The 25,858-nt window shown below is 40.9% G+C and overlaps 1 protein-coding gene across 1 annotated transcript in view; it reads left to right on the top strand.

The window, feature by feature from the left end:
• Positions 1 to 25,858, top strand: part of TGFA (transforming growth factor alpha) — a 65,372-nt gene that overhangs the window by 10,436 nt on the left and 29,078 nt on the right. Inside the window, exon 2 of the mRNA XM_073653597.1 lies at positions 13,259 to 13,318. Coding sequence (XP_073509698.1) covers positions 13,259 to 13,318 — 60 coding nt within the window. The remainder of the gene's footprint in view (positions 1 to 13,258; positions 13,319 to 25,858) is intronic.

Raw genomic sequence — 25,858 nt, 5'->3', positions numbered from 1 at the left:
AGTTATGTAAAATTTTACTTCTTTGCCAAGTCACCGATTATAATCCTGGAGCGTAAATCTTCTCAATTGCTCCAGCACTTCAACATTTCATGTTGGGCTATCTTCACTCTTCATAGGGTCACAACTATTCAAGCCAGGTGGGTTGTGGACACTGGTATTAATGCGGATTTGGATTAACGCAAATGGGGCAAATTTTTTATTACTGTCCCAAACCAGGCAGGCTGAAGATGTGCCAGTCTTACTCAATGACACACGCTGGTTGCACCATCTCTAGGTTGGCCTTTTTTAAACAAAGATTTTGCACCAAAATGTTGGTCAAGTTTGTCAATTTTTAAAACACCTTTAAGCCACACACACCTTATCTACAGCACATATTACATCTGGTGCAAGGCATGAACGCTAGTTTTTTTGGTACCAATCAAGACAGGATTTTTGTGCCTTTAGCTTAGTATTTCTCATCCACTATCTCCGTGAAAAGCTGAGGAAAGCCATAACACATTGCTGCAAGTGTCATCGTCATGCAAAACTATCAGTACACCTGGCACTGTACCTGTAGATACAATATCTAAGAGCTAAAAAAGATTATTCGGCCAACATCTACAGTATTGCTTCCATTTCTCTATATGCTTGAACACTCAGGTTAGCATGTATTGTTACTGTATGGAGGTACAGATACTTATTGGTATATTGGTATCTGATGGGGTAAAAATCGCCTAAGTTCAGGACTTGAGAACTTAGTCATATACAGTAACATAGATGACTCATAGTGGAAACCCTATTATAACCAATTCAGCTTTTCTGCTAGTGAACCATCTTTCGTCATGAGCGCACAGTCTGTCACTTGAGTGTATCACTTCGTAAGATGGAAAATGCTCTTGTTGCTTAAGCACCATTACTACATGCACTGAATGATTGAGGCCCATTGTATCCTTTGCCGGCAACGGTGATGGTACTCTTTGTGGAAGGTGTGAGTGTGCCACATTGTGATAGTGGAGGTCTATAGTATGTACACATAGGCTCATTCACAGACAAACACAAATGCTTCGCTGGTCAACTTCTGACCGTCTCTTTCCTTTTTATTCTTAAATATTTTTTTATACTTATAACAATACAACATAATTTATATAAAGAATAACCTCAACCAAGAAAAAAAAAACATATAACAATATAAACTTACACGTAAAGTTGTAATAGTGTGAAACATTCTTATCATATATAGAACCCACCTTCCTCTCACCTTCCCAAACACCCTGCCGACACCTCCTTTCAATTTGGAGGAGTTCTGTTTTTACAGCCCACCCTTTTATAATGGTCCCTTGCACATCACACAACCTTCCCAATGATATAAAGGGGTTGTCCGAGACTTTAACATTAATGAGGTGGATGTGCACTATTCGGTTGACAGCGCTGTGCTGTGCAGCTCCACAACTGAGCAGTTCCGGCCAAAGCCGACACCGGAAACAGCTGATCGTCGAGGGTGCAGGGGGTTGCACCCCCACCGATTAGACATTGATGACCTATCCTAAGTATAGGTCATTAGTGTTAAAGTCCCAGACAAGTCCCCTTTAAGTATATAAAAGCCAAATAGATAATAACTTATATTTTTTAGTAATCTTTTTTTTTGTGTTAAATGACCTTCTTTTTCAGCTGCTTGTCTCTCTCTGGCTATATATACATTGCACAAACAATTGCAGCAATTAGCGGCTGTCAGCTCATTCCTCCTTCTGGGCTGGATGAGAATGTCTCACCTATCCTTCTGCATTCCTGTAATAGCAGAAGGGCAGTTTCTCACAGGTTTCTCTGTCCTGGAAGCACGTGGCTGGGAGGCGGTAAGGAAGACAATGTTTAGTGACAACTCCCCTCTTTGGGAATGAGAGCAGAAGGAGGTGTATCTGGTTTGAGTCACTGGTGGGAGTGGGCTGTCTGCCGATCCATGTCCAGGCTCCACACCTTACAGCACATCAATAATAACTCATCTCATGGCGGTGACATCACAGGAGCTTTACAAAGTAACCTGTTTAGTATTGAGCATAAGTACTCAAAGGTCAGTCTGCCCGGCAGAGACACACTGGTGTTACTGTACAGTTAATGTATAGCATTTATAGAGAAAGTGATATTGACCTTTATGTCTTTGGAGTTTTTTGCAGTCTGGGGTGCATAAACCCTGTAGACCACTCTATATATGGACATATTAAAGAGATATATGGACATATTAAAGAGAACCTGTCAGCACGATTTTGTAATGTACTGTAAAGACACAGCTGTAATGCTGCTGTAATATACAGGGGTTGGACAAAATAATGGAAACACCTAACATTTTGGCATCATAATCTTCGAACACGTTATAAACATGCAAACCGTGACATATGGTAATGTTTTGTCGTTGATTATTTGTGTTATGTGATATGTGTATGTAAATTAACTGTTTGTTTGCAGAATTGTAATAACATTGATGAGAACCTGATACCAATGGCAGACCTCTCGGATTTTCAAAGAGGACAAATTGATGGTGCTCGTATAACAGGCGCTAGTGTAACAGAAAGTGCCCGAATGCTTGGCGTGTCAAGAGGTACTGTCTCCAAAGTAATGACTGCGTTTGCAGCAAAGCACAGGTCCGGCCGAAAGTTGAAGTTGACTGAGAGAGACCGTCGGACTCTAAAACGAATTGTGAGAGAAGATCGCAAGACCACGGCCCCGAAAATCACTGCTGTGCTCAATGAACACCTACAGAACCCAGTTTCCACGAAAACTGTTAGTCGGGAGCTGCACAAATCTGGATTCCACGGAAGAGCTGCAATTAGAAAACTGCTGCTCTCAATGACAAATGTTTCCAAGCGTTTAGAGTGGTGTAGAAACCTCCAGAATTGGTACCTCGAGCAGTGGAAACATGTGATATTCTCCGACGAATCATAGTTTACCCTTTTTCCGACCTCCAGCCGAGTGTACGCTTGGAGACAGCCGAAAGAAGCATTCCATACAGACTGCCTTCTCCCAACCGTAAAATATGGCGGAGGTTCTGTGATGATCTGGGGTGCTATTTCGTGGAGATCCGCCGGGCCAATGATATTCCTTCATGGAAGAATTAACAGCCGAGATTATTTAGGCATTTTGGGCGACCAAGTGCATCCTATGGTTCAAGCACTGTTCCCGGAAGTGAACGCCATCTTTCAGGATGATAATGCAACAATTCATACAGCTAGAATCATTAAAGCATGGCACGAGGAACATTCTAATGAGGTTGAGCATCTCATCTGGCCCCCAAAATCCCCAGACCTCAACATTATTGAGCATTTATGGTCGATTTTAGAGATTCAAGTTAGACGTCGATTTCCGCCGCCATCATCGCTCAAAGAACTGGAGGATGTATTAACTGAAGAATGGGCTAAAATTCCTTTGGAAACAATTCACACCTTGTATGAATCCATACCTCGGAGAATTGAGGCTGTAATTGCCGCAAAAGGTGGACCTACACCATATTAAACTAACTTTTGCTGTTGTTTCAAGGTGTTTCCATTATTTTGTCCAACCCCTGTAGATTAAATTGATACCTTTGGTAATGAAATCCGCTTTGTGGTTCTTCTGTAATCAGCCTTTGAAGTTTTTTGCTAATTAGATTTCGGTGCACAGGGGCCGGACTATGCACTGGGTCTTCTCCTTCCTGTTTGCGATTCCCTGACCCCTCCATCTGCCTCCAGTCTGTGAATGAGCTGCCTCCTCTGTTTGAAGTCTCAGCAGTGACCTGTCATTCACAGACTGGAGGCAGCAGCAGAGGGAATCACAGACAGAGAGAAGACCCAGTGCACAGTCCGGCCCCTGTGCACCAAAAATTAGCAGAAATCTTCAAATGGTGATTAATGAAGATCAACAAAGCAGATTTCTTTACCAAAGGTATCAATTTATTGTGCGTTACATCACCATTACTGCCATGTCTTTACATTACAAAATCATGCTGACAGGTTCTCTTTGAAGATTGGAAAACATTAGACAAAGTTAAATAACTAATTTACCACTTTAAAGTTAGGCATAGACGTAAAACTATAATCAACCAAAATGCATCGGCTCAATCATCTGTTGGATCGTTTGAGTGATCCAACGAACCCTCATCATGCCAGACTAAACGTATGTAATGATCTGCCATATATGTGTAGTTTGAGCTGACAATCACCAAAAAAATCAAAGCTGACTAATCACATTTTTGACAAGCAAAAGTCTGCTATTGACCATAGGCTTTTCAAACCAATAGCCAAAATAGTAAAAATTGTGAATATCAGCCAAGTGTTATCTTATGTGTATGGGCAGCTTTATGCAACCACTTACATCCTTTTAAAATTGTGCAGTATTTTCACCCTGGTTGTTATGGCAAGATCCATGAGTATATTCTCATGTATGGATGTAAGGGCTGTATTAAAGGGCAACTACTGGAAGACCTTTTATTAGTAGACCCAGCTCCACTGTAGTCTCCACCGAATTCCCTGCTATGCTGCTGACATTAACACCTAGCGGTGACGTCACGTGAGCACTGCAGCCTATCGGCACTTGCTAGTTGGCCATAGCGTACATAGTTTGTCCAAATCAAGATGGAAGAAACACTGTTTCTTCTACTTTGCTTAGACAAACTGTAATGTTCTCCATGTAACTGAGGAGATGAGGCACTATTACGTCTGCATATGGGACAGGTGGGTGCACATGCACTAGTCTATGGGTGTTATGGAGACTGCCAAACTGGTACACCCATTCGACTTTACAGTAGGGAGAACATGTATGTGTAACCACCTCTTGACAATAGGCTATTAGGGACCCTCTTTTCCTGAGTTGTGGGAGACTCAGTAGTGAACAGTGGATGTAATTATAAATGTTGGACCCATAGCAAACTTTTGAAAGGGCCCCTTGGATCAATTACAGGGTATCTCTTGTTGTATATCACTGGTAGTTTGTAATGTGTGAAATGACAGTGCTAGCATAATTGTGTTTGAAGACTCTTTTGCACCTCTGGACAACTGGTTCTTCCAGTCCAGTTATGATTGTAACAATTGGATCCAAAGCTCTGAAGTCGGCATTGAAGTTGGGTCGTGAAGGTCTCATAGGACCCCTATTTGGTGGAGGGCTGGGGCACATATCCATGTGCTTTAACTATAACATGGCCCTTAGGGCTGCAGATTCTGATATCATTATAGGTGCCATGGACAACAGGGAGTAAGTTGACCAGCTGTAATAAAGGGGCAAACACAAGGGACATTTCTTGACCACTGGCCTGGATTTCAAAAATGGTGTAATTAACTAAGTTAGCATATGTTACCAAACATCCCGTTTAGAGACAGTTACTATTTATGATATCCCTGCAGGACCAAGCAGCTATATGGTCAATGGTGCAATACAATATCATCAACAGACCTAATGTCCTCAAGTCTTGACAGCCAAAGGGGATGTTGACTATTGACAATGATGTCCATGACAACCTGAAGACGTTTTCTTCAATTCACTTCATTGTAATCCACCAATACCACCACGGTGGTAAAGTTTTGCGTTTCCTAAAGTGGCAGACGTCTTCTTATTTGGGTAATGGCATTCCATCCAGTATATATTGTATATATTATACTATTTATAGTAGTGTAATATAGTGTAGATTTTTTTTTAATTGCACATCTTATGGTTCTACACGTGATTCCCGTCAAATAATTGCTACCTTTGAAGGCATCTGATTTGACACTCTGGAATGTTATCTGTCAAGCTTGTTAGACAGAATTTCATACATGTAAATTATTAGCTGGTATTTTGCCGTCACTCATCTTGTGAATACATGGCCTGGTATTCAATGGGAAAATTGCCTGCAAATAATATTAGAGACGAGATGGCTGGAAGGAGTCCAGAGTAAACCAAATGAGAGGATGGGAACTAACCTGGTTTCCAAAATTGCAGATTATTTTCCTGCATAAAAGCAATAATGACAGCTTTGAGACTGCCAGGTGAGAGCTTGTTGGACCTGGGATGTGTGGGCAACACTGGGCAAGATACCATAAAAAGTGTAACCTGCGCTAGTAAAAGAGCACTTATACATGAGGCCATTGTCCAACGAGACTTGGTACCCATCAAGATTTTAATATTTGGCTCTGGTACAAAATAACTAGATAAATAAGATTTAGCCATCTGTATGGGTTAACAGGAGTAACCAAGAAGATGCTATACTTGTCCTATATAACTCATACAAGCACAAAAGAGTGGGGGCCTTATAAGAAGTATAAAACGTGACCCGTCAGTAAAGAGATGAATTTTGCCACCCAGGACAAAATGGTCTTATGTCTGTTACTCTCTTCACCCTTTTTCCAAGAGCTGGACAATTCCACATCCCTTTGTTTGCAAAGACTGCAGTTCTTCAGGGGCAGGGCTGCACAAGTTTACACTACCTAAAAGCAAAGGAGGTTTGATCAATCAAAATTAATCAAAATTAGGCCTCCTCGCTTCAAAGGCTGCATTGCCTGTTTCTATGGTACATATCCCATTGTACTCTGATAATACTAAAAGGTGGTAACCAGGCCACGTTTAGATGGTTCAATATTCTGGAAACGAATGTTTGTATGAATGCTTAATAAATAGCAAATGTAATACGGCTGAATTTAGAGTTCAGAATGTGGGTTGCTCCAGAAGTTGCAATTATGATATGGGCTCATGCAGAAGACCCCATTTTTGGCCTGAATGCAATCCCAGTGTTTTTAAATGGGGCCGGGCACATGTAATAATAATAATAATGTTTCGTTTTATAGCGCCAAAATATTCTGCAGCACTTTACAATTTTAGAGGGGGCTTGTACAGACAATAAAGATATCACAGAATAACACATAACTCAGATATGAAAAGGAGTGAGGGCCCAAGCTTACAATCATTGAGGAAATAAGGGAGACAAAAAATAATGAACAAATGTGCTTATATTGTACAATACAGCCATAATATACTAAATAGGGTATGCACATGTCCGATTTTTCCCTGAGACTGTGCCAGTCTGAGGAAAAAATCACAGTATGCCCGAGGTGGATCCGAATATAGGATCGCACTTGGCCATGCAAGTCAGTGAGTTTGTGGAAAACATCTGACTGTACTCAGATGACATCCAGGTGCAGTCAGATTTTCCCGGACTGACAAAATTGAGAAGATGGAGAATTTTTTTTTCCGTCTTCTTCTCATCCGAGAGAATCAGATCACACTCTGATCACAGAGTGTGATTAGCGTAATCGATCCAATTCTCTTGGATGAGAGAAAATATGGTTGTATGACCCTAGCCCAAGGAGGTTACAATTATGGCCGTAATTAGAAACAATCTAGTCCTTCATCTGTATTATTGTAAGGTTGCTTCTTAAAGGGTAATATCATTATTATTAGGAAATTGATCCCTTAGAGATCAGTTTTTGGTAAAACAATATAATTGTAAAATGATAAATCTGTTTACTGCTGTACTGTTCAGTCAGTGTTGCACTGCGGTTTCTTGGATCCTCAGTCCACTTTTGCATATCTACTTCTGAGTGTATTATTATAGTCTAGCAGGTTATTGTGACAAGTGGGTGGATCCAAAATCAGCTCAGAATGGGATTGTTGTCTGCCAGACCTTGGGTGACCATTGCATCAGGGATTGGACACAACTGAGGATCCCCTTGTACACTGGTGTGACAATAGACTCTCTCAAGGATCCCAATAAGTTAGAAGACTATAATGACAAGTTCAGCGCTTGGTTATCTCTGACAGTCCCAGAAATAATGAATGGAGCAGCAGCACATGTGTGCGACCATGCTGATTCATTCAGTACAGGGTCCTGGGAAAATGGTTATGAACGGGAGTCACAGTGTGGGGACGCCTAGCAATTACATAATATCTCCTAACATAATTATGAATAGGTGATAAACCATGGCGGACACAGAAAGAAGAGGTACAAGAACAGTATTCAGGCCCTTTACATTTTAATAGCTCATCATAATGCGCAGTTCCACCTGCTTTGGAGGTGGAAATTGGCCTTCTTACTCTTCGGCCCCAGGTTGCACCAATGATATGTCCACCCCTGGTGATAAATGTGTTTTGTAGGAGTAACCCCTGCAATACTCTTAAGACACCCCCCTATATACATTAGATAAAACTCTGCTGAACCAATAGATTTTGGCAGGATCAATGTTTATGGGGCCTATTGTCTCTCCCAGACAGATGATGTTGGGGGGAGAGAAGGATCTGGCCGTTGTTATTACAATTGCTGATCCTTTTCTTTGGAGCCGAGATAAGACATTTCCAGAGGAGTCTGACAGCAACTTCTCATAGAGAACACAGGAACTGCCTGCTCCCGATTATGGGGAACACTTGCGTAACATGAGTGTCAATAAGAATATATTTCCCATTTGCACCCATTATGTACTAATAATGTATACGATCTGGTATGACTTTAAGCTTGTCTTTAAAAGTAGTCTTTAAGTGGAATTATTCTGAGAATTTCAGCTGTAAAAGTGACCGTACCTTTAACGAGCAAGTAATAACTTACCATTACATGTAGCTAAAAAAAGATGGATCCTTCCCTCCCTATTAAGGAGTTAAGTAATACCACCTAAATGCGATCTGACATTTCTTTGTAAACTGTACGCAGCTAGCTGCACAGATCTTGCACTGGAGACCCCCCCCCGTCAGGACGATGCATTGCTTAGCAACTTGGCACAGGCCAGGCCCAACCACTTCAAAGGCCAGGACCAGAAGCCCTGAGCGACTTCTCCAGCAGTTACATACAGCAGAAGTAAATCAGAAGCTTTCTCCTCCTCTTGTTTGGCTTGGCTAATGGTGGCAGTGTAATTAGCTGACGGAGACTGGAAGAAAAATGATCGCTGCGTGGAGTTACCTGAATGTAAAATTCACCCAGTAAAGGACACGTTCACTTTGAATGAGATGTTTGGCAAAACTTTAGGGAGGTTTCCTAGGCAAAATCTATGAAACTCTATGTCCATTATGTAAAGCATTTTGATAGTTTTTTTAGTATGGTTCAAGGCAATCGAAAAATTAAAGGCTTGCTATATTGATGATTATTTTTTAGGATCCGTTATCAATATGAGATCGGTGGAGGTTCAACACCCAAGATGTTGTGTAGTGGCCATTATTACATATTGACCTCAGCCCCTATTATCTGTGTTTGACTTTGTTCAATGAAAACATCCAGACGTGGCAGGGGCTGAAAACACTTGATTGTTAGGGGTGATAGGTGTTGGACCCCAAACCATCTGATATTGATGACCTATTCATTGGCTAGCTCATCAACATTTTAAGGGGTGACAGGTGTTGGATCCCATCAATATCATTAGGGGTGACAGGTGTTGGATCCCATCAGTATCATTAGGGGTGACAGGTGTTGGACCCCAACCCATCCAATATTGATGACCTATCCATTGGATAAGTCGCCAATATCTTAAAGGGGTGAGAGGTGTTGAACCTCATCAATATCGCTGGGTGTGGCAGATGTTGGACCCCAACCGATCTGATATTGATGACCTATCCATTGCATAGGTCGCCAATATCTTAAGCCTGGAAAACCCTTTTAGCTGTTTACCATGGTGCTGAGTTATAACCTTCACTGGCTTGAAAATACCAGAAGTATCCAATTGTGTGGTTGAAGAAAGGCTCAATTTGATTAAGAAACTTTGTTTTGCACAGTAAAATCCTGCAAATGTATAAAAGAGGATTTTCACTTTCAACAAAGTTGACCGCAAATTTTTTAGAATGCCTAAAATAACAAACAAAGCAGATACTTAGCCTACCCAGGTTCACCCCGGCTCCCCACCGCTGTCCTGGTCTCAGTATTTTGGCTGCAGCAATGACATCACGTCGACAGCGCGCATCACCACTGTAGCCACTCACTAAGCTCAGCAGCTGCGCCGAAGTACATGGCATGAGCCACTGACCTTAGTGATTGGCTACAGCGGTGATGCGCACTGTTAACATGACCTCACCACTACAGCCAAAACTCCCGAAACCCGAGCTGGGGTTGAACCTGGGTGGGGTCAGTACCTGCTCTTTTTGTTATGTATGATATTTTAAACCTATTTTTTTGAAAGAAGAAATTCCGTTTAGAGAACCTGTCATGTTGAAAATAGTACCTAGTCTTCCTGCAGTTTCTTTTAAGAAAGTAGAAATTGAGCAGATCTATATATAATTTTGTGCGAGGTCCTAATCAATGATTTAAATAGCAGGATAGGAAGTATTTCTGCGCTCTCTGGAATACAACACAAATATTGGTGATAGAATGGTAGGTTTATTGTCAACGCGTTTCACAGTCCACTGACTCCTTCCTCAGGACACCGATATGGTTGTCCTGAGGAAGGAATCAGGGGACTCTGAAACGCGTTGACAATAAACCTACCATTCTATTACCAATATTTGTGTTGTATTCCGGAGAGCGCAGAAATACTTCCTATCCTGCTATTTAAATCTATTTTACCAAGTTGCTAAAAATTGTCCACTTGTCCCTTCAGCCCAATGGTCCAATACCCATTCGACAATACAACAAGAGCCTTAAGAATTAATACATTCCAAATGGAAAATGTATCTACGTGAAAAAAACGAAAAAAAAAACATACTCTGCCATTAAATTTGCATATGATCCAACTGCATCCAGCTGTGACCAGGTTAAAGGGTTAAATCCAGTGTTGAAAATGGGATTAAACTGCTAGCTGGGAATTTTCTTCTCCTTAAGGGGAAACATCCAAATAGATTTCTTGGCTCCAGATCAAACTGTTGCCGTTTATTGTCTAGAAGCTTTAGGTCGGTACACTAAAGAAAAAAAAAATTGGGGATTGTCCTCACCTGACTTCCCACTCTCAGACAGTAGGAAATATAATTGTGTTAATGGGTTTTCCAAAATTAGATTGTCTTTGGTCTGGAAGATAATAGACAAGAAGATATACCGGAGATTATTATTTGGTATACATCAGTTGTAGGACATATAGTTGGCTAACCTACCACACGAATAGGCAGCCATTATCTGCAATAACAGTTAAGATTACCACTGTTAAACCCAATTTACTGGCAAAGAATACTTGACGGACCACACCGTGAATCACAGTTTTCCAGAAATTTTCACCTTCTTAGAGGCAATATCTTCCCCAACACATACTGACTGCTGCCAAGCCGAATTAATTTGCTAAGTCTACTTGATGGACTTCACAATAAAAGTGGGAAGACAGTGGCTTCATTATTATGCTATTTTTCTTTAAATTATTAAAAAAATATAGACAATCTGGTGCTGGGCTGGACGCAATATGGTTGTGAGTACTGGTTGACATTTTTTGTTAATGCAAATAGTCCAAGAATGTCCATGGATGGTCTGATGTGGACGACCCCTGCTTGTTAGAAGGGTTTCTCGTCAATAGGCAGTTCACAAAGAGTCCTTCTGATGGGGCTCCCACTAATCATCTGTTATGCAACCTGGCAGTAAATAATCAATTTCCCTGCAGCGCCTCCACAGGGAAAAATAAAGCACTGCACAGTATGTTCAAATAATTGAGTTGACTGAGAAACTGATTGCGACGTTTCGTTCCAAATGTGGAACTTTCTCAAGCCAACAAATTGAGGCTTGAGAAAGTTTCACATGTGGAGTGAAACATCGCAATCACAATGCGTCAAGAAACCACATATTTTTTTGACCTTGGAGTGCTGCCTCTATTTTTCTGGATATTATTGAGGTTTGGTATTGCCTGGGGGGTTTTGCACCCGTTGTCCTCTGTTTGCTACTGCTAGTGCTGCACCAGTTTGTTTGTTTTTTCTTATTGGATAGATAGATGGATCGATATATATTATATATATTAGATAGACAGATAGATAGATAGATAGATAGATAGATGAAATAAAAAAGAAAGTAGAGTTGCACCAGTCTTGTGAAATGTGGGTGCAGTCCTCCAAATCCACTGGCAAATGGATAATGATAAAATATGGGAGAAAGAGTGGTCGCACTCTAAGCAAAGCAAATAAACTTGAAAAAAATGAATTCCATGCCGAAGGTACACAAGGTTTCAGCTCAAGGTGTGAGCCTTGCTCAAAAACCTTTTCGAACAAGAGTTTCTTCGAAAAGTTGGGCAACATGGCCTTGATGGTCGTGATGTAGAATGAAAAAACAATAAAAACATCATCGTGACATAGACAGGAAAGTCAAAATGATGTGTTGCATTCTAAGACCATAGAGAAGGAATGCAGGTCTAGGTCGTAGGGCAGATCCAGAGACCATGTGGAGCCATCTCTCATGCATCTAAGGCTTCAAGTAGAGTGCGATGGTTGATTAGCAGTGCAAACTACTCAGTGCTGTCTGCCTGTCGTACCACTGTAAATAAAATTCTATCAATGACTACTAGCTCCCCGGAAATCACTGCTTACTCTACTAGCTGTAGCGAATGGATAGCATCACATAGTTCACATAATTTCTATAGCCCTGATACTGAAATCTTGGACACATGTCAATGTTTGCTGCAAAAAGTGAAGAACCGTCTTGAAATCTTTAGTAAGCATCCAATTTTGCACTAACCTTTGGCGTGAATTGCTCCTTCTTTTTAGCGCGGATGAATGTAGTTAAATATCGGTTTGATTTGCCTAAAAAAGACCAGATGTGTGTGTTTGCCTAGACAGTTTTCTAAAGTGTCTAGAAAAGGGGTTATGGTTTTAGAGACTCTAAAAAGGCACCAGAATTAGTATTGGCCAATGCCAGTTTTATGGTCTGAATTATTGGCCAGTAGTAGGCCAATTAAAAGTTTGTGCAAGTGTCTAAATTTATACCAGATGGTCCAACTGTGACCCACAGTGAGCGCCATTGTGACAGTTTGGGTGCATGTTGTTACATTGTCTTCCTTTTAAACCGCGTTAGTAAATTTGGGTCAATGTCTTAATGTGGAAAAGTTGCAAATAATGTCACCTTCTGGGCAAAACTGTAAGCTATATTTCTTTTTAGTATTTCTTCTACAGCACTAGTCACAGAATGGACAGAATGGGACACTGGGGTTCTCACTCATACCTTTCTGCATTTATTCACATTTTAGGGATATTTTTTTATTTTTTTTGGAACTAAGGAAAAAATCTGATGTTGGTCAAATTACCCCAGGTGATTTTTATTAATAAGCGTCATTGTTTGTAAAGCAACTGGTGCCAACAGGTTCTATGTACCTCTTACGATAGTCAAAAAATGTTGGGATAGATTGTCTGTATATGAATACACTGTATTAGATGGTTTGTGCTCATATTAAAAGAGTTTTGTTCTTCTTTATAGGTATTCTTTTAGCTGCTTGCCATGCATTGGAAAACACAACAGAAGCAATCACAGTTAGTGGTAAGTAACCTTCATATAATTAGGCTTGTACAATTATTCTTTCTATGTTTTATGTCAAGTGAACACATACTATAGAGGCAGACCATGTGACTGCTATGGCGGCTTCAAATAGAAGGGCTCCAGCCTTGGTTGGTCAAGACCCTGTGTTACTAGGTGGAGACAAACTGTGCAAGACTTCTCCTTTCCGGTGGGGACTGTATCTATAGCAAAGAAAGAGTTGTGGACTGGAAACGGGCACTAGGTCCTTCAGTCCCTGGAGGCAAAGCCTGGGACCCTTTTACTAAGTGTAACACTGATGGAGCCATTTTGCTCATGGATGAACTGGGTCAAATGAGGCTTGCAATAGCCATAATAAATTAATGTAAGGCTTGAGTCTCTCCACATAATTTTGCAGATACATACCAGTTAACTGGGGTATTCCCACCTAGAACAATTATAGCACAGTCACCTGTGGGACCTCCACCCGTAGGTGGAAAATGAGATTCTAACAAGCCCTGGGATGGCCTACAGACATGCCATAAATGCCATAACTGTCCTAGGTGAGAAGCTACCTAGTCACACATTTAAGAAAAATCTATGAGAAGCTATTTTTCATCTAGATCATATTCTTCATATTTAACATTTCCTTTCATTTCTGTAACAATAGGAAATATATTTTATATCCTCCCACCTCTATATAGCCATCTACCAGTCATGCGCTAAATGTACCTTTAAAGAAGTTGTCCACTACTTTTACATTGATGCCCCATCCGTAGGATAGGGCATCAATGTCTGATCGGCCGGGGTCCCACACCTGGCGCCCTCGTTGATCAGCTGTTATCCGTGGCGGCGGCGGCCGCCGGCTGGAAGTACTTGCTTGCGGAGCTTGACCGTCTAGTTGTAGTGGCCACCGCGGGGTACTACACATCCACCTCCTACGCGGCCACTACAACTAGACGGCCAAGCTCCGCAAGAAAGTACTTCTGGCCACCCCGGCACCGATAACAGCTGATCAACGGGGGTGCCAGGTGCGGGACCCCGGCCAATCAGACATTGATGCCCTATCCTACAGATGGGGCATCAGTGTAAAAGTAGTGGACAACTTCTTTAAGGGCTTGTGCACATGACTGTTTTAATCGGACAAGTGTCATCAGTGGTTTTGATGGATAGAACTACTCTCCATGTTGTTCTATGGGGCACATGTCTGATTATTTACAGTCTGGGGAAAAATCACAGCATGCAGTATTTGCCTCCAATAATCAGATGGCACTCACCCATTCATGTCCATGGGTCCGTGAAAAAAATAGGACCGCACTTGGATGACTAACATAATAGAGAAGGTGGAGAAACTTTTTTTTTCTCTCCACCTCCAAGAAAATCAGATCCCAGTCTGATCAGAGTCTGATTAGCTAATCAGACCGATTTTCTCAGATGGAGAGAAAACGGTCTTGTGACCCGAGCCTTAGAGGTAGTCATCATGGCCTTAGTAGGAAATACCCTGCATGTAGCATATACAAGAATTCCCTGATCAGAGGCCTGGCTGTCACTAGTGCAGTAACACGTGCCTTTTACCTGTCATTATGTAGACATTGGTATTTTATCTGATTTATCTAGAACACTGAGATCTCTATTCTACTGTTCAAGAATGCACAGCAAGGGGCAAATACTGTAACACTAGATCTACAAATATTCAGAATGACAGTGTAGCAGTCCACCTTCACAAAATTTTAACTCGCACATTTTGCCAATAAACACGTCTTAACCGAAAAAAAAAATTAGTTTTTTATGAGCGAGTATCAAAATATACTGTTCACGTTGAAAATTCGCAAACGGTTTACGTCAGAAGTCAATATCATCCATCCGATGGCTTAATGGCTATGGTCACCGTGTCAGGACAAGAAGAACCAGTTTCATTTCATATAGTAGGAATATCACATAGCAATACCAAAAAGTGAGTTGCCTGGGATTGGCAAAAAAAATAAATGGTCCAAGGGGCGGAAATAAAATAAAATAGCTCCTAACCTGTTAAATCCTCCAGTGCTCCAGGGCCGCTGCTCTCGTGCTCCGCCATCAGCTTTTGATTATTGTGCCTTTAAAGTAGGGATGGGGAACCACAGGCCTGCTGGCGGTTTATGGGCCTTGATGACCTTTTATCCAGCCCCCGGGCAGATTCCCGGGGACAGCAGTGCTTGGGCCGGCAGCTATGTTTTGACGTCCGCCGGCCCTTTAGTTTTTTCTTGCTCTATGAGCACGTACAACGCAGTGTTCACTACTGAACGCGGAGGCGCGTGCAATGAACGATTACGCCCTGACACCAGTACGACGTCAGGACGTACTTTGTGGGCTTTGTTAGCATGCGATTAGTACGGCCCCCGAAGGACGGTATAAACATCCAAATGGCCCTTGGTAGAAAAAATGTTGCCCATCCCTGGCTTAAAGTGTACAGATTATCCAGTTTATGGATATAATTTATATACATTGATTGAGCTAGTTTTGTAACTACCTGGCTTTTCTTATCTTATACTGGTCATTTGGAGCAACATTTATTTCATTCACAATTTTGTGGGCTTCAGAGCTAAAAGCTGTCAGCGTTCTTCAATATCTATTCAGACTTATTTTTCTGAGGTTTGCAACTTCATTAGTGTCATTTTCACACCAGGCGCTGTCTAGTAATCTGCATCATGCAATGAAATGTGTCTGTCATCCAATTTGTACACTGTTTCTGAGAACAAGCAGAAGTATGAATGCAGCTCTAGGCTATAATACTGTCTGTATTTTAGGTTGAGTACATATATAATACATTACGCGATGTATGAACATACTCAACCTTCTCTATAGATTGTATATGCTATATACACAACTGTGACATAACAAAGGGGTAGTCTATGATTAAAAAACAAGCTAAGAAGATTAAATGGTTAAAATAGTAAATTAACCTATTCAACCCCTTGCTGCTCCAGCCCTGCCATCCTGGAGATCCTGCAGCGATTATGTCACATCCTTCATTCATGTGAGTACAGCAATCACAGTCCTCAGTGGTCATGGGCTGGACAAGAAAGCATAAAACCTGAGTCCAGTGATTGACTGCAGCGGTCATGTGAATGAAAGAACCACCAGAGCGTCAGCGCTGGAGCAGCAGGAAATCTAATGGGTAATAGTTATTTTATTATTTTAACACCTTTCTTGCTCTTAGCACTTTTTTTTCAATATTCCCAACAACCCCTTTAGTTTTGTCACTTACGCCGCTATCTGTTCTAGCTGTCTATTCCTTATAAATCAAGGGCACGATAACTCATTATACAGGGAATACTCTATAGAAATGATTTTGTGGGAATGGCAGCCCGAAATAAGAATTAGGCCTCAATCAGACGTCCGATTTTCACATACGAATGCTATCCGTTTTTTCACATCTAGCACTCGTACCTGTGATAGCCAATGGGGCCATTCACATGTCCGTGCTTTTTCGGGGAACGAGCAGTACACATCCATTTTTGATACAAGCGTCGGAACAAAAACAGAAATTGAAGTCTAATGTTCAGTGAAAAAATTGGACTGCACTTGGATGCCATCCAAATACGATCTGACTTTCACGGACTGTCACATAGGAGAAGTTGGACAAGTAATTTTTTTTCTCTATGTTCAAGAAAGACGGATGACATTCGGACCACACTCTGATCAAAGTTGGAACAAAACAAACGCTTCGTTTTTCTCGTATGTTGGAAAAAAAACGATGTCTGAATAAGACCTTTGGAAAGGAAGTTTGGCAGAAAGGGTTAAAGCTGGAGCAGATTTTCACCTGTGAATTCACAGAGCAAATAATGACAACTCACCTGAAAGGCAGCACTCTCATGTGAGCGCTCATGTGTGTTTAACCAGCCAGAGCTGCAACCCTTTCCCAGACTGCAAGTTTTATGAGGAGTTTCCTTTCTTCTGTATTTGGACCTTTCTTCCATGGAGAACACATTGTAACCGTGCTGTTCCTTATTGCTGTTCCAGTTGTATGGAACAAGTCCACCCTGTATTCTAAACGGGGCAAAAACCTACGATATAAAAGACAGTTCACATTGATTTACCTAAAAGACGGATTCTTTAGCTTTGATGTATTTTTTAGATTTTAGCGGAATTTGTTATATGCAGAATAACACAGTAACGGCACAATTTTTATACATCTACCCCATATAAGCAATGCTGTCTCCATAGTACTGCATCTGAAAGAACATGCCATTAAATCGAATGCAAACAAAGAAGCGCAGCAGCAGACGCAGTGCACTAAGATATATGTGAACATTGAATATATGAATTCTGAGCAGCATTACTGCTATACAGACTGGACTGGTAGAATTGAGATACTCAGTATGCAAGTTTGCCAATTTGTGTGTGCCCATCTTCCATGACAAGGCGTACCCTGTAAATGGGAACCTACATTATAAAGTTTAAAGAGGTAATCTGGGACTATTTAATCTTTTTCTTATGGGCCTAAGGAATTACAGGCAGGTCGTTGCTAACTACTTGCCTGTTGTGCCTGGTGCCAATCTTTGTCGGGTCAGAATGGTCACGGATCACTCCTGCGGGCAATTCAGCACTTTCCGGAGACATCACCTCCACAGAACAGCGGCTTCTTTCCCTCTCTGCTCTGTTGACGGGACGGGACTGTCGATGTCATGCTGATTGACAGCCGGCTTCCAGCTGCATAACTACATGGAGCCAGCTGTCAATCAGCATAACATCGGTATTCACGCCCCTTCGACAGAGCATCCCGGAAGAGGAAGAGCTGCTCTGTTGATGTGAAGCACTGGAATCACCAGCAGGAGCAGCCTGTGACTGCTCTGGGCCAACACCGGGCAGAACAGGAAGGTAATTAGCAGCTACCTACCTGGCAGTTCTTAGCCCCATGAGAAAAAAAAATAGTCCCGGATAACACCTTTAAATTTACCTCTCCTAAGGTCAAACCCTACAAATGTAAAGGACACGTAGGATTAAATCGAATGCATACAGACATACACCTGCACCCAGTAGAAGGCTATTGGTGTCACAGCCAAGTACAGCACTGGGCTTTTTCTGGCAGTCCCATATATATATATATATATATATATATATATATATATATATCCAAGCTATCTTGTACAGGGAGACCTCTCATGTAATAGACTCCTCCTGCTGCAGGTAGCAGCTTAAGCCCCATTAGAGAAACACTCCTCCTCCCATCAAAGCTTTCATCCTCTTAATATATTGCAGTCATGATATTATATAGCACTGTGTACTTACAATTGTTCATTTTGCCTTTCTACCCAGCTAATTCTTCTCTTTTCTCTGCTCTATGTAGAAACAGGAAGTCTCTTGTCCTGGCATTTATCATTCCCCTCTTGAACTCCTGACCCAGCTGCTCCCTCCTCCCCTCCTGCCAGGGACTTTTGCAGTGACTCATGACTTGTACAGAGAAAATTGTCCTCCTGTTTCTACATAGAGCTTAGAAGGATTCAGCTCGTCAGTTTTTAATCACTTGATGTCATAGACCTAATGGAATAGAGAATAATTAACTGGGTAGAAAGGCAAAATGAGCAATTGTAAGTACACAGTGCCATATAATATGATGATTGCAATATATTAAGAGGATATAAATTTTGATGGGAGGAGGAGTACTTGTTTAATTGATTTTTATATGTATCAAACAGAACCCCTTCATCAAATGACATCATTATTTAAAGGGGCGACACCAACTCCCCACGTCTTTTTGTCTGTGGTCGGATCATAAGCAGCACCCAGTGGTTGCCCCAGTGGTCTACATTTACACAGGGCAGTTCCAGAAATCATTTACTTCTATATTTTCTGAAGAGAGAACTGTTCTGACTCCAGCATGTGGGCACCAGACAATTTCTAATGAATGAATCGGCTTTTTATTCTAATTATAGAGTTCCCTGTAATTTGTCAGGTCGCCTTTCTCCTTCCTGCAATCATTCTTATCCCTGATAATCCTCCGGCTAAACTGATTGGGGGAATGAAGTGCAGTTAGTTGTTTCAAAGGAAATTATGTCTGAGGATTTCAGAGTGACTGGGGTGGGTCGTCGCATTATAGGAGATGGGAATTTCCAATTCTCTTTACAAAACTGTAGCTGTATGTTATGGATGGCTGATTCTGAATGTAATGCCCACAATCGCTCTCATATCTGGTACCTGTACCACAATAACTCGTTAGTTACCCAAGACTTGCTGGTCTGACTATTGCAGGTGGTCATCATTGCCGTGTACATGACTATGTTGGTGACATATATGACGTCTCGATCATCAGCTCTTATCATATCCTGTTAAATCCATAATTTGTGCCCAATGTTTTCATACTCAGTACACAAAATTCGCCCAAACCTACTGATTATGGCAGGATCAGCTGAAGATCTAATGTGTAAAGGGGCCATCCAAATCCCCTAATAGCAGATGTTAGGGGATTGGAGGATCGGGCATGTTGGATTTTTAAAAAGACAATGTTTTGTTCCCATGGGAGATAAACCACTACTAGTATGTTATCCATTATTTCCCTCACAGTCGATAGTGCATATTTATGGGTCAGATTTAAGAGCGTCAGGAGAAATAAATGGGCTGCCTTACGCACCTTCATACATCACTGTAGTTCAGGATGGTTTCGCCCAATAGCGACATAAGCAGAGGATACCCCTAAAAACAACCATGAATTTTGCCTCTTAACGGGTAAAATTATTAAACTTATAATGAAAAACTACACATACCATAAATAATTTACAGACATATAGCATTATTATGAAGAAATGCAAACATTTAAAACAAGTACATGGAGAGGGTCTTACGAATATCAACTAAGAATGAGTGGTTATGTTTGCATTAATCCTATAAATCCGAATATATATATATATATATATATATATATATATATATATAAAAATGGCTCCAAAATGCAGCAATTGATGTAGTGTTACCGGAAAACTAACTAAATAAATAATAATAGAGAAGGGGAAGGATGAATTCCTGCTCTTCCCACATTACATGGGCAATGTACTAGTTGTCACATTTTTAGAGGGAGGGACACTAGGCTTTAATTTGGAACAGAGACACTCAGCAGGATATTACTTGTAAGCTTCTTACAAATGATAATGAATTTAGATCATACTGTAGTTATCGTATAGAAAGAGTTCATGTTTGTATTTCAGTTCAGAGGAACATTACAATTTATCCCGAGTATGTCCGTACACACATCACAACCTACCATCATAATGACATGGGTTTTTTAACTACTACTATATTTTATGAGTTCATATGAAGTCACCTTCATTTTTTTGTACTCCCTTTCTAAGAAAACCTGACACCTCAGAGGTTTAAAGTTTTTTTTTCAAAGACATGATTAATGACCCTAAGCCTATTTGATGTGGTCACAAGTGGAAAATTGGGACGCAAATGTCTTGGATCAAAGCAAACAATCTGTCCCATCCAGGATCAAAGTGAATAAATGGCTCAGAAATGATAAATATTCTATAGAATTGTACAAAAAAATCCAGTTCAAAGAATTTCTCATTCAATTATTAGTATATAGATTGACTAAATCTATAATATGGTAGGAAGGAACTACCAGCAATCCATCTTAGAACTCTTAGAGAATGTGGATATACTCTGCAAAAGATTAATGACAATTATATAGTGTTAATATCCATTGGGTAGACCGGAGCAAGACGAATATCTTCCTGCCTTAAACACACATACCCATTAATTAATACTGAGAGGACTGTGTAAACCCCTCCATATACATTATACTAATGTCGGCTGAACCTGCCGATATCGATGGGCCCACGCCGACTGTCTAATGTGTATGGGAGCCCGGGGCAATTTATTTTAAGGAGACTATGGCATGTCCAATTTCGGACTGCCAATACATTTGTTCTCTTGGAGATAAGCCACCGCTGGCAGATATACAGTTGAAACCAGAAGTTTACATACACTATATAAAAAGACACATATGCATGTTTTTCTCAATATCTGACATGAAATCAGAATAAACCTTTCCCGTTTTAGGTCAATTAGGATTACCATAATTTTTAATACTTGCCAAATGCCAGAATAATGAGAGAGAGAGAATGTTTTAAGGCATTTTTATTACTTACTGCAAAGTCTAAAGTTTACGTACACTAAGATTAATATGCCTTTAAACAATTCTGGACTGCCCATATGATGATGTCATGTGTTTGGAAGCTTCTGTTTTTTGGCAACATCTGAGTTAATTAGAGACACACCTGTGGATGTATTTAAATGCACACCTGAAACACACTGCTTCTTTGTGTAGCATCATGGGAAAGTCTAAAGAAATCAGCCAAGATATCTGGAAGAGAATTGTGGACTTAAGGAGCGATAATGGTCATTCACTATGCCCTAAAAGGATTGTCCTACTTGTACATAGTTAATATCAGAGTTACCTTTTTACTAGAGTGTTTTATTATTATTACGGAAGGGGAGTTGGAAAGTAATGGCTGCTTTTTGACATCCTGACACCTGAGCCTCATTCACAAACTACAGACTGTTGCAATTTGACAACCTGTAGACTGCTGATGGATATGAACGGCAATGATAGTGAGCTTCAATTTCCACCCTGTATTTAATGCCTTGTATAGACTGGCATTATATCTTCCAAATCATAGCGGTGTGCCGAATCCAAATGGAGCCCAAGGGACATTATTGACATAATGCTGTATGTTCCTTCAGGGTTTCCATTATTTCAACAGCAAAATTAGCACTCCTTGCTATCACAAATGATTGATCACCTGACAGAAGCCTCAACCTAGAATCCAAACTTCAATGTGAACAGAGTATAAAGGATATCTTTCTTTTAAAAGGAATCTGTCACCAGAAAAACCTTAATAGCATTATTAACCTGCCCAGCCCCCACACTTTCCCGAACGCTGCAGGGAGAAAATTAACTTTATTCCCCCCCATTAGCTTTCTGGTTCCAGTCATGGAGGTGGCGCCATCATGGGTTCAGTCATGCTCTGAGTTGCGGCTAAACCCGCGTCCCAGGTCCTGACTGAAAGCTGTCCCTAATGCAAAGCCAGTGTCAGTCAGTGGCGGGGATGCTGTTACAGTCGCCACTCTCTATACTCATAACGGTGACTAAACGCGCGTCAGTGCCTCCCCAGTGACTGAAACTGTAACACTCCCGTGGGGAATACAGTTCATTTTCTCCCAGCAGTGTTCGAGTAAGTGAAGGGACCCAGTAAGTTAATAACGCTATTAACCTGCAGATTAGCCGCATATCTGCAGGTTAATAGTGTTTTTTCTGGTGACAGGTTCCTTTTAAAGAGGACCTGTCATTTGCCATAAATATGTAATTTTTATACCCGGGGAAAATGCCGCTGTTTTCCAGAATCTAGCGTTGTTTTTCTTTTGTTCCCTTGCCTCCACTTCCCTGTAAATAAACCTAGTCTTTTTCACCAAATGGGTGTGGTCCTCAAGAAGCCTTTCACAGACAAGAGCTGAGTACCACTCCCACTTGGCTAAAAAAACTAGATTTATATAGAGTGAAGACGGGGCCATATCTCAGCAATGAGGAGGCAAAGGAAAAAATGAAAAACAATACCAAATTCAGAATAGTGGCATTTCAAAAAGGACATATATAAGATTAAACTAAGACATCCATGAAACATGGTCTGTGTGTGGACCACAAAGCGCAAACTGGCCGTCCGTCTCCAGATCCGAACTCAACAACCTGATAGGCATATTTATCCTGTACGTCACTGTCCATGTATTTGTCACGGATGTCTAAGTTTGGTGTTATGGCAAGTGACGGGTCCTCTTTAACCCCTTACGGCATATGATGTACATTTACCTTATATGCTGACTCCCTTTGATGTAGGTTTGCCACAACACTACAAAAAATACAATAAGAGGCAATCAAAACATTGCATCTACCCCAAAATGGTATCTAAAAATGTCTGCTCAGGGTGTAAAAAAAAGCCCACCCTGCCCCATCGAACAAAAATTGAAAAAGTTATGGATCTTGGAAAATGTCGACACAAGCGAAATTTTTTTATACAAATCTCCGGAAAAAAAAATTGCCACTTAAATAAACAAAAAAAACTATACATGTTTGGTATCTGCATACTCGAACTGACCTGGGGAATCATATTGCTTGTTCAATTTTACTATATTGCGAGCATGGTAAATAAAAAAAAACAATTATGGAATTGCATTTTTTTCACAATTTCGCCACACTTGGAACTTTTTCTAGTGCATCACATGATAAAGAAAATGGTGTCATTCAAAAGTGCAACACATCCTGCAAAAAAACAAGCTCTGATACGGCTATTTAGCATGCAAAATTAAAAAAAAAAAGTTATGGCTCTTGGAATAGGAGGAGGAAAAATATGAAAGCGCAAAAACGAAAAATGGCCCAGTTGTGAAGGGGTTAAGTACAGTAACTTAAGAGAACACAGTGGTGAACAAATAATTAAAGGGTAAAATGTAGCACCCTAAAGCTTTTACTACTGCTTATCTAACCTCTTGTACTCCATCTAAGGCGCCCACCATTAATGTATGTGTTACTCGACATGGGGTGTACAGAGATATCTCTGCCAAGGCTCCGATGGCTTCTCTGGCACTGATGACATTACTCTGGTATAATGGGTCGGGTCTCATGCCATTAGAATTTTTGTGGCCTAATGCTTCCTATGAGTTTTCATGGCAGTATAATCACAAGTGACGTGTCTCCACACATACACTCTCTCCTATCACTGACTTCATTCATAAACTTCCGCTCACAAGTCAGGAGCTGAAACCTGAAACTCCCAACCGTCCTGTGTTTTCCGATTATACGGCGCCTGCCTAAGAAAAAAGGGGTTTTACATTCACCCTCTTCTTCAATAAATATGCAGAAATAAGAGAAATTAAAATAAAAACTGGATAAGCCTCTGTATTTTTCATCCAGCCTCCACCCGTGGGGAGGGGGATGGTTATTAATGCAAAATTTCCATCCTTCTCCTCAGCCCGTGCATTGAGGTGATACAAGGAAGGCGTGTATTCTTGTTTGTAGTTGAATTATTTTCCAGAGGGTTCAAAGAGCGTTTCATTAACAGCGCTGCTTGTTTGCTCAGCGTGATGTTAAAAAGTAGGTTGTGTCTTTTGGAAGATTTGTCTGCAAATATGTCTGCTGCCAGTAAAATAAATCGCCTGTATTTTTTTTATATTTGGGGCATCCTATGCTGCAGAGTTAAAAGGGCGGCCGTGGAACTTAAAGGATTATTGATAAACAAGCAGGACTTTATGCCGAGCTTTGCTTTTTATCCCCTAATACGTCTAATGGGGAGTCATTGGGCGCACAGATTTGGAACCACCTAGTTCACCCTCTCGGTAATTTTCCAACTTTATGTAAAATCTCAAATGCTTTATTTTTCAGCTTGTCTAAGAAGGGACGACCAAAGGATTCTTTAGTGCTCTGGTGGGTGGGACGACCAAAGGATTCTTTGGTGCTCTGGTGGGTTGGTTTGTCCCTGCATGGTATTAATAGTCATTGATCTGGTCTAAGACCACTAAGGCTGAGTTCAGACTGGGTTATAAAAAAAACGGGCCAGTGTAAAATGGACTACAATGGTACATGCTGCAATTTTTTCCAAGTGGGAAAACTCAAAAATGATGGCTACACAATTGTTCCTTGTGCTGCCTGTGTGTGTTCCGTTGCGCTCATGGACCAAAAATACACTCGACAAAACGAGCCCTAACCCAACCATAGGATAATCCAACGCATGTAAAATACTTTAATGCTTTGGAACACCTAATCTGTCCTTCTCAAGGACCTGTTCACATGGGTCAGATGTGACACAGATGTTGACTTAGGGTCCGTTTACACTGAGGGTCCATTTACCGGAGGCTCTAAACTATTGCCGATTGGTAAACTTTTACTGATCGACGGTCATTTAAATGCCTGTTTACACAGGCAGACCGAAATGCGATGCGCTCTGAGTGATCCGTGATAGATCATTCAGTGCACATAGGCTGCATGAGTTCTCAACAGCACCAGTCCTGTTTACACAGGACAATGTGCTGTCGAGAATGATTAACTTTTGTGCTGCTCAAAATATCATTTCACCCAAGCATTTTGCTCATTCATGGGGTGATCTTCAGCCTGTTTACGTTAAAAGATTATCATGAAACTAGTGTTATTGAGAACGTTTGTTCACTATTATCTTTCAGTGTAAATACAGCCTTAGATTCTGCCCTAAAATCAGCATCAAATACAAAAATAGGCACCAAATACAAAAATAGGCGTCAAATACAAGAATAGGCATCAAATACATGCCTCCTGCGCATGTATACGTTTCCCCAACCCCACCCCGGTAACATACAATGGACAATTTCTGGGTGAAATTTTAACATCGCCACTCAAAAAAAAAATGCCACGGAAATAATTAGAATGCCATTTATTTTGTCTAGAACGACGAGTAGAAGAATCAAACAAAAAGCCACAGGAAAAAAACTTCCCTTCAGAAGCAGTATATAGATAGGTCAAACAGTTATTGGTGTAGTAATGCAGGGGTTAAACCTATTCCAGTATATTGA

Source organism: Phyllobates terribilis, unplaced genomic scaffold (genome assembly GCF_046119375.1).
Source record: "Phyllobates terribilis strain yellow unplaced genomic scaffold, ASM4611937v1 Scaffold_11__3_contigs__length_659146591, whole genome shotgun sequence".
NCBI lineage: Eukaryota > Metazoa > Chordata > Amphibia > Anura > Dendrobatidae > Phyllobates > Phyllobates terribilis.
Note: the sequence above shows the minus strand (reverse complement) of the source record. Positions and strands in the feature narration are given on the sequence as shown.